Below are 17,566 nucleotides of genomic sequence, written 5' to 3' on the forward strand. Positions count from 1 at the left end.
AAATGTGGCTTAAAATTATAGTAGGAGAACTAAGAAATCAATTAGGGGACATATACAACAAATTTTTGCTGTATTTGTAACATGTTTAAATTTTTTATTTAAAGTAGAAACTCAAAAAAACTTTTTTAGAGAAAGGACCTTAATGACAAGCATGGATAAATATACTTTTAAATTTTCTTGGTACTTACTTTTTTTCAACTACTACTTCACGTTGAGAATGTTTTCCTAGAAGGAATTTTTTGAAATCTTGAAGTTGAAGAGAGGATCATTTTCTATAAAATTATCTAAAAGCCACAAAAAATGACTTTTTACAATGCTAATATTAAGATGCTTCCAGTACTGTGTATTATTCAAAATAGTCTAAGTAGACATTGTAGTAAGAAGTTGAACCTTACACCCAATCATCTTTGAGAGAAGCATTCATTAAATTAGTTACTGCAAGTAGAATTAGTACCACTTGTTGTGGAAGATATTTCCCCCCATGAAAATGCACCAAAGTGTGACAATGAGCTCTCCCCATAGCAAGCTATTGTCTTCCATGTGGTGCTAGTAGTAGTCCAAAACTCATAGTCATTATCATTGTCTCCTGGTTTTACAAACTCCCATGGCAACCATGGAATGCCACTATTGATAATTGCATTGATGATTGGGCCAATCACACTCTCCTTTTGCGCATCACTACCAGTGCTTCCGAATTCCTCCATTATCACACGTTTTCCATGCGTGAGTGCCTTTGATTTTGCACTATCTAGGTTGTTGGAAAATGCATTAGTGCTAGTGCTATAGTCATGTATGCTCACTACATCAATGTACGAGCAGTTGAAATTGTTGTCCACCAAACTAGTAGTGAAGTCGATTCCTCCACCTAAGAAATGTGGGAGTTAGAACTTCTTAAAAAGTACAAAGATATTGTCACACATGGGGCCTCAATAAAGTGTTCTTGCCTCCTAGTTTGAAAATCCTAAATTCTTAAGCATTATATAGCCTCTTCTTTTCTCACATGCGTAGGTGTGTATAAACTATCCACATTTGATATAAAAATATGTGGTTGTGCCCATGCTAGCGATACACTTAGCCTTAGTCTTTTTAATAGCATCCACATTTAACTTGTGTTCTATGGTTGTGCCCTAGGTAAGCATGAAAGCAAAATGCTACTACACCTGTGACAATAAGGATTCCATTTGAGATGTAATGACTCATTTTGGCAGCGCGACGACAAGTCCAACTCCAATCTGGGTTATCCATGTGTCCTTCTGCTTCATTCTCAGGTTCAAATCCAAAGATAGCCTCATGAATTTCTCCCCAAGGCCGATCACTACAACAAACAACTTGCCATTGGTCAGAGAGATCGTATTACACTCGGGAAAACACAAGCTTACTACTAGGCAATCTCTCACTTCTTTCCATATTATCATATGAAATATGATAATGTATAACATAACATTAAAGCCAATGAGTGTGTGTCATTCTACTTCATGTTTGTTGAAGTTTTGACTTATATCTTATTGCATCATTGAGTTCACTTATGTAAATAAGGTGTAGTATAATGAACAATATTCATATATAGCAAATAAAGAAAATCTATGAATTAAAGAAAAGATAATTCTTTTCACATGAGGCCATGCACATTTGGGAACCCTCATTAAGTTTTATTCATCTAGGTAGCCCTACAAGATTTAAAACAATATAAGTAAAGAAATCATTATGGACTTTCTTTTGGAGAAAAGATTAATTGAGAACGGGGAAAGGGTCGTATATTGGGCAAAAGTTGGCAATATGAGACTTTGTGGCAAGACACCCATAGGGTGCTTTGAGGAGGAAAAATAAGAACAATGATGTGGCCTATCTTGGGATGCCAAAAAAGAAGTTGTTTGATTGGAATAGTTAAAATTATAAAGGTCCCCCACATAAAAAAAAACAATTCATAGGACTTCCAAAAATCAACTAGCAAAATAGAAAGAAAAGGGCGTTAAATCCACTCAAAATCCTTGTCACTATTTTCGAAAAAAATGTTTTTATGGAGCACTAGGGAAGGGGGCTAGGGAGGGGGGGGCATGAAAAAGTAGAAGCTATTTTAAGCACCTCAGACAATTAACTTCATATTTGACTATAAAGGCTTATGCATGGCTACAAGCAAGGTAGGCCATAAAAATAAATTGGATATGACACTCTTGGGCCGTAAAAGTGATCTGCATGGTCCAATGTTGAAGGGGCACAAAGATGAGATTAAAGTGTGATGACAAATTCAGAGGAAGAGATATTCAATGAAAGATTTTCTCTTCTCAACTTTTGACGAGAGAGAAACGAATGTGATCACTTAGTCGAGAATCCTTTCTAGGCATGCAAAAGAGAAAGAGTCAAAGGCTTTAAACTTTGTTGTCTATAGACTCTAAAGTGGTTCAACCAATCAAATAAGTACAACTCCTTAATCTACCCATCTTTAGTTTCCAAAATATATATCTACATGCTCATACTTTTCGAGGATTCTTTTTCCTATATATCCCCCCAAAAAAACCAATGCTATATGAAAACTTTTTTTTCAACCAATGAGAATACGAACAACTCCTCAATCTACCTAGAATAAGGGCAATGAAAAATCTGAGGCGTTTCTTCACAATTCTAGCCGGTAAAAATACACTAAGTTGCCATTTTTATGAGCACTCCCCCACTACACTGATTTACTATTAGAAGACCTGCACAATGAAAAGGGTTGGAGTAAAGATAAGTTATCAAATACCCGAAGTTGGGGTTTGTGTGGGTCAAAATGTGAGCGATGCGACGGTCGAAATCCGCCTGGGCGCTTGCGTTGGTGTAGAACGCTCTGGGCTGGTTAACGGTAGTGTTACAGTGTGGGGACACGTCGGTGATGCCGTACTTTGTGACGTAGGCGTCGGTGTGCCAGCATCCAAGCGAGTAGCGGTCATGCAGGGCGATGAGCAGTTTCACACCGTATTGGGCGGCCTCGTACATGAGCGTGTCCACCTGCTGCAGGACGGAATCGTCGTAGGTGCCCACGGTGATCGGCTCCAGCTCGGAAACGCCCACCGAGCTGGAACCTTTAGCCCCCGCATCGACGCCCGATATGAAGATGCGCACCACCTGATCATCGTCATCAAATTATGGGCGCGCTCATCATGATGTAAGAGAAGCAAATCACCTCACCTGATTGATGCGCACACACCTTAGCGGTCTACCTACCTTGAGGCCGTTGGCTTGCATAGCACTAAGGTGGGCGGCTCGATCGCTTGCTGACAGCGTATGCAGCAAATACGAGTTAACTCCGCCCCATTCCGACACCGCACTTGTGCACTGCACTGAGATAATGGCCACCATCAGCAGGCATGCTGTAGTGGGGTAAACACCTCCGGCCATTGTGCCCAAACTTCAACTACTTCTTCTTCTTCTATAGCTTGCACCTCTGCTTTGCTTAGGCTGTGCCCAAACTTCCAATTTGCGCTCTGCATAATGTGTCGCCGCTCGCTTTTGAAAAAGTCGCCGCTCGCTAGTCAGCACCTGTGGTTGACGTATATTCCTAACACATGTTGTTGAGGTATACTTTTTTTTTGACCAATATATATATATATATGTATGTATGTATGTATTAATCAAAAAGCTGATTTATTTTCCTAATACATCTCGTTGACTCTTTTATCCTACCTTCAATTCTAGACTTCTGATTCTAACACATGTCGTTGACTTTTACCTTGCCTTCAATTCAAGACTTCTGATTCTTTTTTTTTTCCCAATAAAGGCATTTTTATTATTGAAGAAAAACGAGACAAATTACAAAAGTCGGGCTGGTATCACATAGCCAATTTCAGGCCGAGATTTCTCACTATCCTAGGCAATCAGCAAAGAGCAATGATCCTTTGGGTCTCTATCCTAGACTTCTGATTCTAAGAGTAACTAACTTGAAGGCTTTTAAGCTTTGACGACAAATTGAGGCTTTATTTAATAATCTTTTTTTGAAGTTTAAGCTCCTCTTCTAGGGTATGTTTTTAAATTGTAGGCTTAGTATGTACTCCTTTGGTAGTGTTAATAACGTGTTCAATGCCTAGCATTGCTATTAAGGTATGCTTAGCGACCACAAATTAGTGCTTTTTAAAAAGGTTTTCATTTTCTATATAGCATTGTGAAGTGTCTATTTAGTAAATGATAATGGTCATATAGAAAATGCACCTTAGGAGTTTCTTTTTGAACTTCTGTTTCGGGGGAATTTATTTTAATAAGAAGGAATATTTTTCCATCCAAATTTAGTGAATTCTTAGGAATCACTATCATGCCACTTATGCTCCCTGCAATCTTTAGAAGGTTAAATTTTTTGGAGTTAGCTTTCACCACATTAGAAGCATAGGCTATTAGTTTCAATCCTTCTTTATTGTGGTAGAAAAGAATAAGCTTCTACCATGTAATCTAAGCCTTTTTAAGTCGATACTTCAAAGTCATGATTGTTGGTTGGCTTTTTGTTTGACTTTCTACGTTTGTAGACAAATTCCTAATGTCTAGAATGTGTTCTTAAGATCAATACAAAGCATGACAGATAACTTCAAACAACTTGGTCTTAAATTTTGTCCACATATAACCTTGTGCTTTCATAATCCATTGTTTTTTAATACTATGCTTCTTAACATTTGTAGGTTGCACACAACATATCAAAAATAATAACATATGCTCATGCTTTTATTGGTTTTTTTTCTTGCGACTTTTATTTTTAATTTTTTATGTGTAGGAACAAAGTAACCTTCTACTATGTTCATGGTTTTATGGGTCTTTTTCTTGGGGCTTTTATTTTTGTTTTTTTATGTGTGTAGGAACAAATGTGTAGGAACAAAGTAACCTTCTGCTATGTGATTTCTTACTCTAGGCTCTTTTGTGTCGAAACTTCAAAGTCATGATGTTTGACTTTTTCTTGAGTATCTAGATTTGTCAAATAAGACTCTAATGTCTAGAATGCGTTCATAGCTTGAAATCAGTACTCAATGTCAACATCAAGGATTAAACTATTTAGTGGGAAATTACTCCGAACTTTGACCTTAGTTTTTGTCCACATCTAATCACAAAAAATACACACAATTACTATCATGACCTTGTGATTTCATACTATGCTCCTATAATTGCTCCTTAAAATTATAGGCCACATATAACATCGGCATATGCCGTCCAAGCTTTCAAGGGTACATTATTTGTTTATTTTACATTCGTCAAACCCCAATCACAAAGATACTAGATGTTATGACCCATTTTGGCTCTCTCCATAACTCTCTCTCCTTCATTTTGAAAACCAAGAATAAGCAACAACCGTCATGGAAAAATAAGCTTGCCTCCAAGCTCGGGTCTCTTGAAGCTATCCAAACTTAGCTAGTGGTTTGCTAGCTTATCTCCTTTGAGATCTCTCCTCCAAGCTATCACCAAGGAAGCTGCTTTACCTCTTAAAAGGATTCACTCTCTTCTCATTATCTCTCAGTATCTGCTCTCTCTCACACAAAGAATATGAATATTTATTAAGAATTAATCTAGCTTCTTCTCTCAACTCTCTCACTATCTACTCTCTTTCACACAAACCATAAATAGAAAAATTTACTAAGAATTAATCTAGCTTCTACTCTCAACTCTCTCTCTCTCACAAGTCTCTCTCTCTCTCTCTCTCTCTCTCTCTCTCTCTCTCTCTCACACACACACACACACACACACACACACACACACACACACACATAAGAGTAAAGAGTAAACAAATAACTAGAGAGCTCGCTTAACCTAAAGAAGACCATATTAGGGAGTTTGGAAAAATCCCATTACTTTGCGAATTTTCTTAATTTTTAGTGTAACCGAAGTATACCAATTCCAAAGTTTTCAGAGAAGGTGGATTTAGAACCAACTCTTCAAGAGCTTTCCAAATGATATGTCACATGAGGGGAATTTAACAAAATCCTAACACTACTACAAGATCTTCTATTTTCGATGCCTAGTTTCGACAGTATACTCACCGTTGAAATGAGCGTCGAAATAAATGTTAAAAAAATGGTCCATGATTATGTCAAAATAAGCGATGAAATGAAAGTCAAAAAAGCATCGAAGTACGCGTCGAAAAGAACGTTGATTTTTTTTGTGTGACTTCTAAAAGTTTTTAGTTCTCATAGTCCTTATCAACCCAGTTTTTAGTTACTTTTTAAATAAATACAAATATATGTAACAATATTTATAAAAATTAATAAGCCAATATTTGTTTGCCAAATCCTGCACTACAAGGATATATGTAGCAATATTTACAAGAAATTATGATAATTGTCTACTGAAGACTCCATTAAGAGCCCCAAACAAGAAAACTATGACAAAAACCAAGTATTGCTTGTCAAATAAAAATGAAATAAGATGTTATAGCTCATCATCGACTCTCTCATCTTCAGCTAGATCCAAACTGCTTAGACGCATCATGAATTCGGATACCAGCACTGACATGCCTAGCTCATCAACTAATGGAGCCAAGTAGACGTCCATGTTCTTAACCTTGTACTTCCTAGGAACTATCAAGGGAAGTAAAAGGTGCCCCTTCTTTATCGCTAACCATGGTGGCAGGTTATAGTTGACTAGGCAAACAGGCCATGTACTCTATGATGAACTTCATAAGCCAAATGGATTGACACCATCCATTGCTAGTTCGAGGCAAATGTGACGAGGATCATCCCTAAAGTCCACCCACTTCTCTTCAATATGCCTCCATGTTGGAGAATTAGCAGGCACACACATAACGTCATCTGTGGATCTAGTGTCCCGATGCCAAGTCATTAAAGATGCAATGGATTTGTATCTGAACATTGTTTGAATACGTGGAATGATGGGGAAGTGTCGTAAGACTTTAGCTGTCCTTGGACATCTTGCCTATATCTCGATGAACCACACTATGGACACTCGTGATGAAGAGTGGCATACACTTGCTGAAAGAGAATACAATTATTCGGACAAGCATGGTGTGTGTTATAGTCCATCCCTATGGAGTGCAATATTGATTTGCTCGCGCATGATCTGAAGGCATCTCATTGTCTTTTGGTAGAAGTTAATCCTTCAATAACATGTATGATATAACAGAATGAATAGTAAAGGACAAAGACAAGACATTCAAGCAAGCATGTGAAACATAGAGAGGGGGAGGGACACATACCCCATAAGTTTTGAAATGCTCGTATTAGACCACCCATATATTGTTTGCAAGTTCAATATGGAGAGACATGTGCGTAGAACTGAAACACGTTCTCCATGGTAAAGTGGTAGACAGGCAAGCCTACATGGCTCTTTCTCCTCTCTCGAGAAGCATGCTTCACATGTCATCTGATGTCTTCTACTTCTTGGGCCATTGCATGCTCCAATTCATGATTGTCTACTCCGTGGCTTGTGTCATGTGCAGGGCATCTATCATGTCATCCATGTCATGTTCTAAAACTTAATATGAGTCTGTCAAATCTTGCTCGGGTTCCAATCCCATCGAGGTTTCCTCTACCCTTGCTCGTTTTCTCTACTCAGGTTGGATATCCACGTGATCAACCAGTTCATTGTTGTCTGGGCAAACATTGACGCCAATAAGTAGATGTTGCAAGTGCTCCATTGGAAATACGCCCCATTTTTTGGAATGCTCAAATTCTTCGATGTCGTGACTTGGTACTTGTAAATGACTACATGGGCTAAATCGCCAAAATTTAAAATGTTCATAGCACTCACCACACGGGCTCCATGTATGTTGAATACGTATGTGAATTTGGGTTTAAATGAGGGGGAGGGGGAGCTTCTTTTATAGTTCATGCATGGTCTAGTCGGTATATTCTAAGTTTTTAGAAAAGATGTTGGGCTGCCAAAAAATTAAAAATTTGAATCAAAATTTGCATGAAAATTGGAACTAAAGCGGGCGTCGAAACAAGTGTAAAAAAAAAGGTCAAACTCCGACGTTTATTTCAACGCTTTTATCGACTATCATTTCCATGCTTTTATATCAACTATTATTTCGACACTTGTATCGACGCCTATTTCGACTCTGGGAAATTTTTAACAGAACCATAGTGCCTCAATTTTAGCATTTTCAAAATTTCTACATAGGTTAAAGCCCCTCTCCCAAATGTTTGTAGGTTCTTTCCTCTCACCTCCCCCATCCCTAAACCCTAAACCTGAGCCCTTCCCTCAACTCTTTCTTGCTTCTGATTTTGTGTCTGTGTGTGGGGTCTTTCTTCTTTGTTAACATGCTGTGTTTTTTTTTTTTTGTTCTGCAACTTCTAATTGGTCTCATGTTGCAAACTTCTAATTGGTCTCATGTTGCAAACCCCAAACCTATGAGATTCCAAGTAGCCCTTCTCCTTTTCCCTTGCATTTGATTTATTTGCCCTTGCTTTTGATTATATGTGTGTGGTCTTTTAAAATTAGCTAACATGCTGTATTTTGTTTGTTTTGTAGGCTCATGCAAACCCTAAATCTTTAAGACTCTAGGTAGGCCTTTATTTTGATCTCTTTGCCTTTACTTTTGATTATATGTGTGTGTGGTGTGGGGTGTGTGTGAGTGTGATTTCATTGTTTTGCTAATATATCTTGTTTGTGTTTATTTTGTAGGTTTTCAGTCATTTTTTCTTGAGGCACAAGCTCTCTCTTGGTCTATCCCACAAGCCCTCCCTCAAGACTCCAATTAGCAAACAATCTCTTCAATAAGTGCCCTAATCTCATTGTCTTTGGGTTTTTTAAAGCAACTTCTTGCTTTTGATGTTGCCCATGCTCCTCTTCTTATTAGAGTGGGCATGTTGTTGGGCTCCTCTTGGGATCTTGCATAAGTATGGGCATGTTGTTAGGAAAACCCATAAGCATGGGCATGTTGTGATTGTACACAAGACAAGACCGTGGATTGTACACAAGACAAGACCCGCATACAACCCCAATCTCTCCACCGTCGTGCGCCTACACCACAGACAATGTCCACGGGCCAGTTTTATCCTTTCATTTTGCAAATGAGTCCTGAGCAAAGGGCTATGGCTCAAGCCTACTTTGGGGGAGGTGTGGCACTTCTTCACAGCCATCACAGCCCACAAGCCCACAGCCACACAAGCCACACCCTAGAACACTTCACGGCACGTCACACAAACCCCGCCTTTCCAGTCTTAGAAGGAATCGCTCGACGTGTTGTTGCCGTGGTGGTGGCTCCACACATGCCTCTTTCCCCCACCGCAAGCACCCACCCATTGCCAGTTGTGATGGGATACTACGCTCGCGCTCATCCTGCCACTTCGACACAAACCACTCTACCCCCAATCTGGCTCGTTCTTTCCCAATACATAGTAGTGGACAAAAATGTGGTCGTGAATGATGTTGGCAACAAGATGAAGTCTCGAATCTGTGAGTTATGCCATATAGTATTTGCCCATGACTATATGACTACATGGCATAAACTTGATAGCACAAAGAATAATTGAGTCGTCAATAAAATCAAGAGTGAGTTTATGCCAGCACCACCAGGTAGTGAAGAGGTCCATCCTAGATGGATCAAAGATCACATGGTCAGTATAATGAAGCATTGGCACATCAACATCACACGTAAGGTAAAGATAGGGGGAGAAAAGCTTTGGCATGGTACATAAGAGATTTGGGAAGAGGAGTGCAGAAAGCACAATGCAAATCCCTACAGGTATAAGAAGTAGGAGGAAGCTACAACGAAGCAAATGGAGAGCGTAGGGAGATTCCATCTTGGAAGTGGTGGCTGGGATGCTTTCCACACGTACTTTGTAAGTATTAATAGTACCATCACTCATTTTTTTGGTGTAATTTCATTTTTGTTAAGTATTCATGCTTCATGTTTCCAGCAAAGGGTGGTCGGTCGTACAACGAGTGATATGGAGGAAAGGTATGCCCTAATGTACGGCACGTATGCCCTCCTCGAGCAACTTGAGTGAGAGGGTGTCAACGTGAATTGGTCAAATGTGGTCAATATGGTAAGCCTCTACATTTTGCACCCATCAAATAATGTTTGCCTCACTTGTCATTTCTGATTTTTTGTGTTATGAATACTCTTTGCAAGGACCAATACCAAACCCTGAGGGTAGTGATGATTAGGTTTAGCCTTGTGTCCAAGGCACTATCTACAAGAGCAATGCCTCCTCTAAATACATTTTTGTCGGCTCCATGAGCATATTTTGTAAACATATTTTTGTCAGCTCCATGAGCTATGTAACTTCTTCTACTTAATAAGAATTCAAGTTTTGTGACCTTTGAGTACATAACATGGGAGTACTCTTTATAAAACTAGCATAGCGGTGCATTCAGATGTAGGACTATAGTTGGGTGTACCATTATTTGAAAAATAAATAAAACTTGCACTCGTGCAAAATAGGGGTTGTTGTACACGTCAAAATATGGGTCAAAATAATAGTCGGTAGGGTGTTGAAAAGAGAGTCGTAATAAAAAGTGTAAAAAACATCGTAAATTGAAGTTTTTTCGACCTTGGTATAGCGACGACGGTTATTTTGACACGCATTTACACATGTATTTCGATGTGGTTATCGATGGTTCTATATCGATGCTTGTATCAACGTGCATGTCAACACTTTCAGAGATTTTTTACATGTTCATTTTCGTCGAAACAAACGTCGCAATTACACCCGCCTATAATAGTGTAAAAGGGTTCACTGTGTCCCCCATTTTTTAATCTTACAAAATAGGAATTGGGATCTTCCCAAACTCCTTAATATGGTCTTAAAGGGGGAGTGTGTCCTTTCATAGGTAGTGAGAAAATGTTTTATATACAACTAGTCCTTATTCACACTTAGGTACCCAAAAACTCATAAACTAACTAATTGAGAAAATGTTTTATATACAACTAGTCCTTTCATAGTGAGAAAATGTTTTATATACAACTAGTCCTTATTCACACTTAGGTACCCAAAACTCATAAACTAACTAATTGAGCTTTTTGGCATGGCTATCTTTCTCATAATTTTTTTAGTTAAGAGACAATTCATAGGATAAGTAACTAGTGGTGTGTGAGGAGTAAAGTGAGAAGGTAGTAAATTTTTAGTCAGTGGTTGGTTAATAGGGTAAGTACATCAAAATATTCCCCCTCTTCCTCTTTAAGTGGTGGTGTGGCTTTTTGGATTTAAAAAATTTCTATGGAAGCCAACTTACCCGATTTAACAATGTGGAGTATATTACAAGCCTAAAGCATTGTTATAGGTTTACCACAATTCAAAGTTGATGGAATGCACAAAGTATATGAAGCATGCTAATTATGAAAATAGTCTAAGCATAAATTTTCACACATTGATAGGAATGTGAGTCAAAGACCATTAGATGCAATGCATTCTAATGTTTGGGGACCGACAAAAATATTATCAATCAAAGGATGCCACTGTTATATATTTTTCATTGATGGACCAGACTAGGAAGTTGTGGGTATACTTCATAATAGAGAAAAGTGAACTATTTATACACTTTCAAAGCTTCAAGGAAATGGTTGAGAAAGACAAAGGTATGTACATAAAATGCCTAAGATCAGATGGTGGGGGAGAATATTTTTCCAATGAATTCAATGGTTAACCTAAGAGAGTATCAGATAAAGAGGTAATTGACATGCATGCACACCCCATAGCAAAATGGAATAAGGAACTTAATAGGCATATTTCAAAAAGGAACTATGATAGGCGTATTGCTGAAGTTTCCTATGCATTGATGTGAACAAGAAAGGAATGTGTTAACTCCTTTCTATATACCATAGCCCAGCACTACATACTTTCTCCACATGATGGTGCACACGTACATGTATATATATATATATCTCTCTCTCTAAATTGGTGCACATATCCTATGTTGCTTGCCATGGGATATTATCCTATGTTGTTTGCTATGCAATATTAGGGTGACGTAAAGCTTATTGTGTATGTCTTTAAGGACTCACCTATGCTCGTCATGTGACACTTGTGAATATGGGATGGCCCTATATTTTGCTATAGATAGAGATCATGTGTGAGGGAGATCTCATTTCCCTTTAGAGTCTGTCCTTTTTTCCCTTCTTATATTAGTGAGTTGAGTGAGTTCATCTCCTCCTTATTCTCTTTTAGGAGTGGATCTTAGGGTGTTGAGTGTTGGGTGTGGCTTGCTCACTCTTGAGCATTGTTAAGGCTCACCCTAACCCTTCTCAAAACACATCCAAAAAGAGATTACCTAGTGAACCGCAACTGTTGTGAGGATCTTTCCAATGGCCGAGCTCGTAACCCTTGAGGTCTCCAAGCTCTACAACTTCTTGAGAAGCAATTCCACTGCACCTCCTACCCCGCGAGCGTTATCACACCGCCACGTTTTGTAGTATGGGTACTCGTCTCTCCTCTCACCTCACCTCACCGCCACGTTTTGTAGTATGGGTACTCGTCTCTCCTCTCACCTCACCTCACCGCCACGTTTTGTAGTATGGGTACTCGTCTCTCCTCTCACCTCACTTCACTCATACACACTCACTAGCATACATTAGGAAGAGAGATTAGCAAGAGCAAGACTCAATTGCACAATGGGAGAGTACGTTGTATTATGAGAGAAATTAACTTATATACATGGCCATAAGTGTTCACACTCACTTAAACTGGGCCGACCGGGCACTTTAGGCTCATAAGAGACCTAATGCTATTACAATGACTACTCTCATAATATATCCATGAAGTACATCACTTAGGACTTCATCCTAACTTGCTACCACACATGCTCTTAAAACGGGAATCGCCATAAATACTTCGTCACACCATTACAGGTGCCTGTCCAAGTTGTAGCTTGGGACACTATTGCTTCATATCTTGAATGTATGACCCTTTGGTGTATCTATTGTGACTCCTTGATGTCAGATAATGGTGGTAGCTCTTGTTAACCCTAGAATTGGGTTGACATCCCCCCCTTCTTCAGGGCGATCGCATCCTCTCGTGATCGCGCGTTGAGAAAGACCTTTGTGTGGGGGGGAGAATGAACAAGCTTTGTTGACTCGGTTTTGATGTTTGAGTGACGTAATGCTCTTTGTTCCTTAGGAAGGAATAAGAAAAGCTAGTTAGTGAATGAAGAGGTTAGTGGTTTATTGGGAATTTCTAAACAGGGTGGGGGGTGGTGTTTTTTTGCGAACGATTGCATATTTCTGTGAGCATTTTTTTTGGGTTGTTTGTTTGTTTGTTTTTTTTTTGGGGGTTTTTGCTCACTTTGTTTTTGGCAATCATAAGCAATGTTACATGTGATTTGTGTTAGTGGGGGGATGCTAAGAGATGTTAATAATGGGAGAGAAGAGAGGGAAGAATCCGGAGGAATGTAGACTTAATTATCTGAACGAGATGGTGATTCTCAGTTCCTCATTTGATTCATTGAAGTGACATTCATCATTTGAAGAAATTGGCCTTCGATGATGTCCCTTTGTGTGGCAGGATTCTTGTCAAATGTTGTTGAGCCTGTTCCTGTCTCCTTTTGCCCATGTGCTTTTTATGTTTTTATGTATATTTAAATGCTCTTATGCAGAGATACATGGAGTACAAGACTTGAGTCATAGAGACTCTTATCGAACTGCTTTGTGTTGAAGTAGCCACTTGTTGGCGAGGATTGAAAGAATTGCGTCGACTTGTGAGGCTAATATAGATATCTTCACTAAGGATTGAAGATCATTGATTTGTGAAGATGGTGGCATCGTCGTTTGGAGGGGTTTGTAATTTGAAAGAAAATTCCAGGCGATAGGTTATATCATTGACCTGGCTTTTGCCCACTATGGCCCCCTATCCAGAGTTGTACCTTGAAGTTATCGACGCTGACGCTTTGGTGCAAATGTTCTCCGATGCATGAGTATGGTTATGTACTCATGGAGCAGCTACTACATTAATTTAGCCAAAAGAATAGTAAGCAATAAGCCTAACAAATGTACAATGGAAAGGTTAATGCGTGAGATGGCTTAATCCGTGGATGAGGCATAAATTGTGAAAGTGCAGGTTCTTAAGTCGTGAAACTATAATTCGTGAGAAACTTGAACTTGTGAGATTGTAGGTTTTTTGGCCGTGAAGGGATATTCTGTGAGATGGCCTAATCCCGTGAAAGTGCAGGCCGTGAGATGGAATTCTGTGAAAGTGTAGTTTCGTGATTTAATTCCGTGAATTTGCAGGCTGTGTGAACTGGATTCCATGAGAGGAAATTCCGTGAGATTGCAGGTTTTGACCCTATGAAGTTGCAGGTTTTGACCTCGATAGTTTTTTGATTTTAATTGATTTTATGGGTCAGCTAGGTCATGACTTGCGAGCAACAGATTCTTGTGCACTTATTTCTCACATCCAGAGGGGCGACAAGAGCATTGTTATTTTGTCCTTCATGCGCTCATTGTTATTTTGTCCTTCATGCGCTCATAAGTCTCCGTTGTAGACGTGGGTGTTGATTCTTGAATTTGTTGCTCAAATGTTGTCAAGGCAGTAGGTAAGACTGCTGATTGTTTGCTTGAACATAAAAGCTCTTATGTTGGTGCAGAATGCACGAGAGTGGTTGAGTGATATGCTTGTTGTTGCTTGGGCCTCCATTCTTGTCGAACTTTAGGTGAAGCTGTTGGGGTTGAAGTCCGTGGGTGAGGCTTTCTTCACATTATTCGATTTTGGCAACCATATGATGGAATTACCATCATAGTATCCTTGTTGTTGAAGCATATGCACATGCACCCATCTTTGATAAATATTATAAACTGGTGGCTGATGTGCTTGGTACTGAGGCTTCCTTCTTTGTGCAAGCTTAGGGGATTTTGTGATGTGCTTGGGGACCTAAGCTTTGGTATTTCTTTGGTAGTACCCTTGTGCTTGCAGTAGTGTTTTTGGTACCCACACTTGTTGACTTGGTGGAGTTCTTTGAGCAACTCGCATAGGCTTTTGTGGCTGTGTTATGGAGCACTTTTCTTTTTCCTTGGCCTTTGAGTACTATGTTGGGGAAGAGGCTTTGATTGTCGATGCACCCAAATTTGATTGGCACCTTCATAGTAGCCTTGAGCTACAAGTAGCTGCTTCTCCACCCACATCTTGATACTATTAAGATACCTTGATTGTGGTTGTCTTGGTGGAATTTTCTTTTGGGTTGATGTGGAAGGTTTGGGGCCCTCCGTGTGTTATATGCACATTATGTGTGTATATACTAGGAGGCTAATCCACATTGAGCTTGTGAGCATGGGAGCATGGGAACAAGCTCTAGTGGAGCATGGGTTAGGACTAACCTTAAGGGTTAAGGTTAGGGTTAGGCATCCAAGGGTCACACATGGGAAATGGAGAGTCAAGAGTCACTTGAGGGCCCTCCTATATAATAGGGGCATGGAGCACACTCAAGGGGGGCTTGGAGGCCAAGGCTATATTATCTTGAGGCTTAGGCTATGATCTCTTGATGTTATCTTGAGGCTAGCTTATGTTATGTTCTCTTGTGTAGAGGATCATAACTACTCACCTACCATTTCACACTATAGCTACATGCTATTGGATTGGTGTTATACCTCTTGATGGTATGGGACATCAAGGTAAAGGTATGATGCACTTCATTATAATTCATGTGTGCATCCCTTGGGCTCGGGGGTGATCGGGTGGATGAGTTTATGCCTGATTTATGCATGTTTATGCATAACAATTATCTAGAGAGATCTTAGGGTTTTAACAGTGGTATTAAAGCAATCTCTAGTTAATTGTTGTTATTTTTTCTTTCTTATTGAATTTTTTTTTTGGCATTTTTTGAAGTAAACTTTAATATTTACTAAATAAAAAATGTTATTTTATTGATTTGTGTTGATGATTTGCACGTCGATCGTCGATATGGCGGTTGAAACACGTGTATTTTTCCTAAATTTTTAGAAAATTTTGAGCATTTTTATGGTTAAAAATGTATTTTTTATACATTTTTGCGAGTTTTTCCACGGGTATGCGATCAAATTTCTATCGATTTTCTGCTGAAATGTAGTAGGGGGCAGCATGTTGATACATTGAATGCTCTCCCGTGTGTGTGGGACCCTCTTCGTCTCTCAATTTCGAATTTTCCTTCTATTTTCCTCTCGCGTGTATAAACACCTCTTAAAAAAGCATATTTTTTATTAATGTTAATCATAATTAGGATTTAATAATGATTAAAAAGATTAATGAAAAGTTAACCTCTCTGTTAACAGAGAGAGAAGGAGGGGGTGAAGAGTGAAATAAATGGAGAAGGAGTATGAGATGAGTGGAAGAGAGGGCGTATGAGATGAGTGAAAGAGAGGAGAGAGGAGAGAGGAGAGGGCTCCTCCCTCTCCGTTTCTCTCACATCGCAACACGGGGGCAGGGGGAGGGGGCACGGCTGTGCCCTAGATAGAAATCGCCACCCCCCAAATTTTTTTAAAGGTTTTTGAAAAACCTTAGTTAAAAGGTTTTTATTTTAGCCTTTTAAAATATATTAAAAAAGAGTTTTTTAAAAAAATCGTCTAAATACTTTTCAAAAAAGCTTGAAAAAAAGGAAAAAAAGAGAGGTTATCTTAAATGTTTTTTTTCACTGAATTTTTTTTTCTAGAATCTCTTGGTTTTCCACTTTCCTGAAACCTTTTGGCTTTCCGAATTCCAGAAAATCTTTTGACCTTTCAGATTTCGGAAACTTTTGACCTTTCACATTCCGAAATTTTTTTTTGTCTTCATTTTCCCAAAACTTTTGGCTTTCCACATTCCGGGAAAACCGTTGGGATTCCAAAATTTTTCGACCGTTCATATTCTAAATGCATTCGGGGTAAATTAAAAATTTTAAAAAATTCTTGAAAATTAGTAGAAAATTAGACAAAGCTTATTTTAAATTTCTGAAAAATGTGGGGTTGGTGTTTGGCATGTGGTGTGTCCATTCAGGCGCCTATGACCATTCAAATTCCTTTAAAATATATTTTTTGACCCAAAAAATTAAAAAATCCATTAAAATTGTAAATTTTCATTGGATTTGAGAATTGTCGAGTGGAATTGAAAATTTCGTGAATGATGGGATTCTCAGGAAAAATTAGAAAATTTCTAGAAATTATTTTTGGAAATCTAAAAAATTGATATTTATAAAATATCAATGGTATTTTGAAAATTTTAATTGCTAATTTTTTTTTGGAAAAATATAGGTTTGGAATGCCATAAGATAGGTTTGGTGGAATTCAAAATTATCATATTTTGAGGCCTTATAAAATTAGAAAAAAAACATGATAATTCTTTTTCTTGAGAATTTAATATTTTCGAGGGTTATTTAATGTTAAAGTATGTTTTCTTGTACTGACATTAGATAGATGTGGGTTATTCGCATATTATTAATACGATTGTACCTCGTATTAGTAGTTATTTTTGTTTGGATTAATTCTAAACGATGTTTTCATGATTTTTAACCTTTATTTAGCCATTCTTTTTGGACATGTTCCTTAATTTCTTCAATGATGGCTAGAATTTGCGTTCAAAGTGTGTTTCACCTTTGACACTTTTCCATGATAATTTATTTTGCACTTGTTTAAGTGTGGTTTTTGTTGCTATATACATAGGCAGTGATGTGTGTGAACACACTTAGGACCGCTGGGGCACTTTTTCCCTCTTTAGGAGGTTTT

The 17,566-nt window shown here is 38.5% G+C and overlaps 1 protein-coding gene across 1 annotated transcript; it reads right to left on the bottom strand.

The window, feature by feature from the left end:
* Positions 1-253: 253 nt before the first annotated feature.
* On the bottom strand, positions 254-3,438 carry LOC147621597 (uncharacterized). Its single transcript, XM_086824591.1, has 4 exons — positions 3,199-3,438; positions 2,738-3,099; positions 1,161-1,315; positions 254-865 (listed from the first exon to the last, which is right to left on the bottom strand). Exons 1-4 carry the CDS (start codon positions 3,370-3,372, stop codon positions 429-431), a joined length of 1,128 nt encoding a protein of 375 aa, XP_086680717.1. The 5' UTR covers positions 3,373-3,438; the 3' UTR covers positions 254-428.
* Positions 3,439-17,566: the final 14,128 nt, after the last annotated feature.

This window comes from Cibotium barometz, chromosome 30 (assembly GCF_041138505.1).
Source record: "Cibotium barometz isolate CiBa-2024 chromosome 30, ASM4113850v1, whole genome shotgun sequence".
Lineage (NCBI taxonomy): Eukaryota > Viridiplantae > Streptophyta > Polypodiopsida > Cyatheales > Cibotiaceae > Cibotium > Cibotium barometz.

Bases quoted from the DNA above. Each gene is read 5' to 3' on its own strand.
- LOC147621597 (XM_086824591.1), bottom strand. From the start codon at position 3,372: ATGGCCGGAGGTGTTTACCCCACTACAGCATGCCTGCTGATGGTGGCC. The intron at 1,316-2,737 runs GTATTTGATAAC...TGTTTGTTGTAG, and splicing joins CACACAAACCCCAACTTCGG to TGATCGGCCTTGGGGAGAAA. The intron at 866-1,160 runs GTGTAGTAGCAT...CACATTTCTTAG, and splicing joins TGGAATCCTTATTGTCACAG to GTGGAGGAATCGACTTCACT.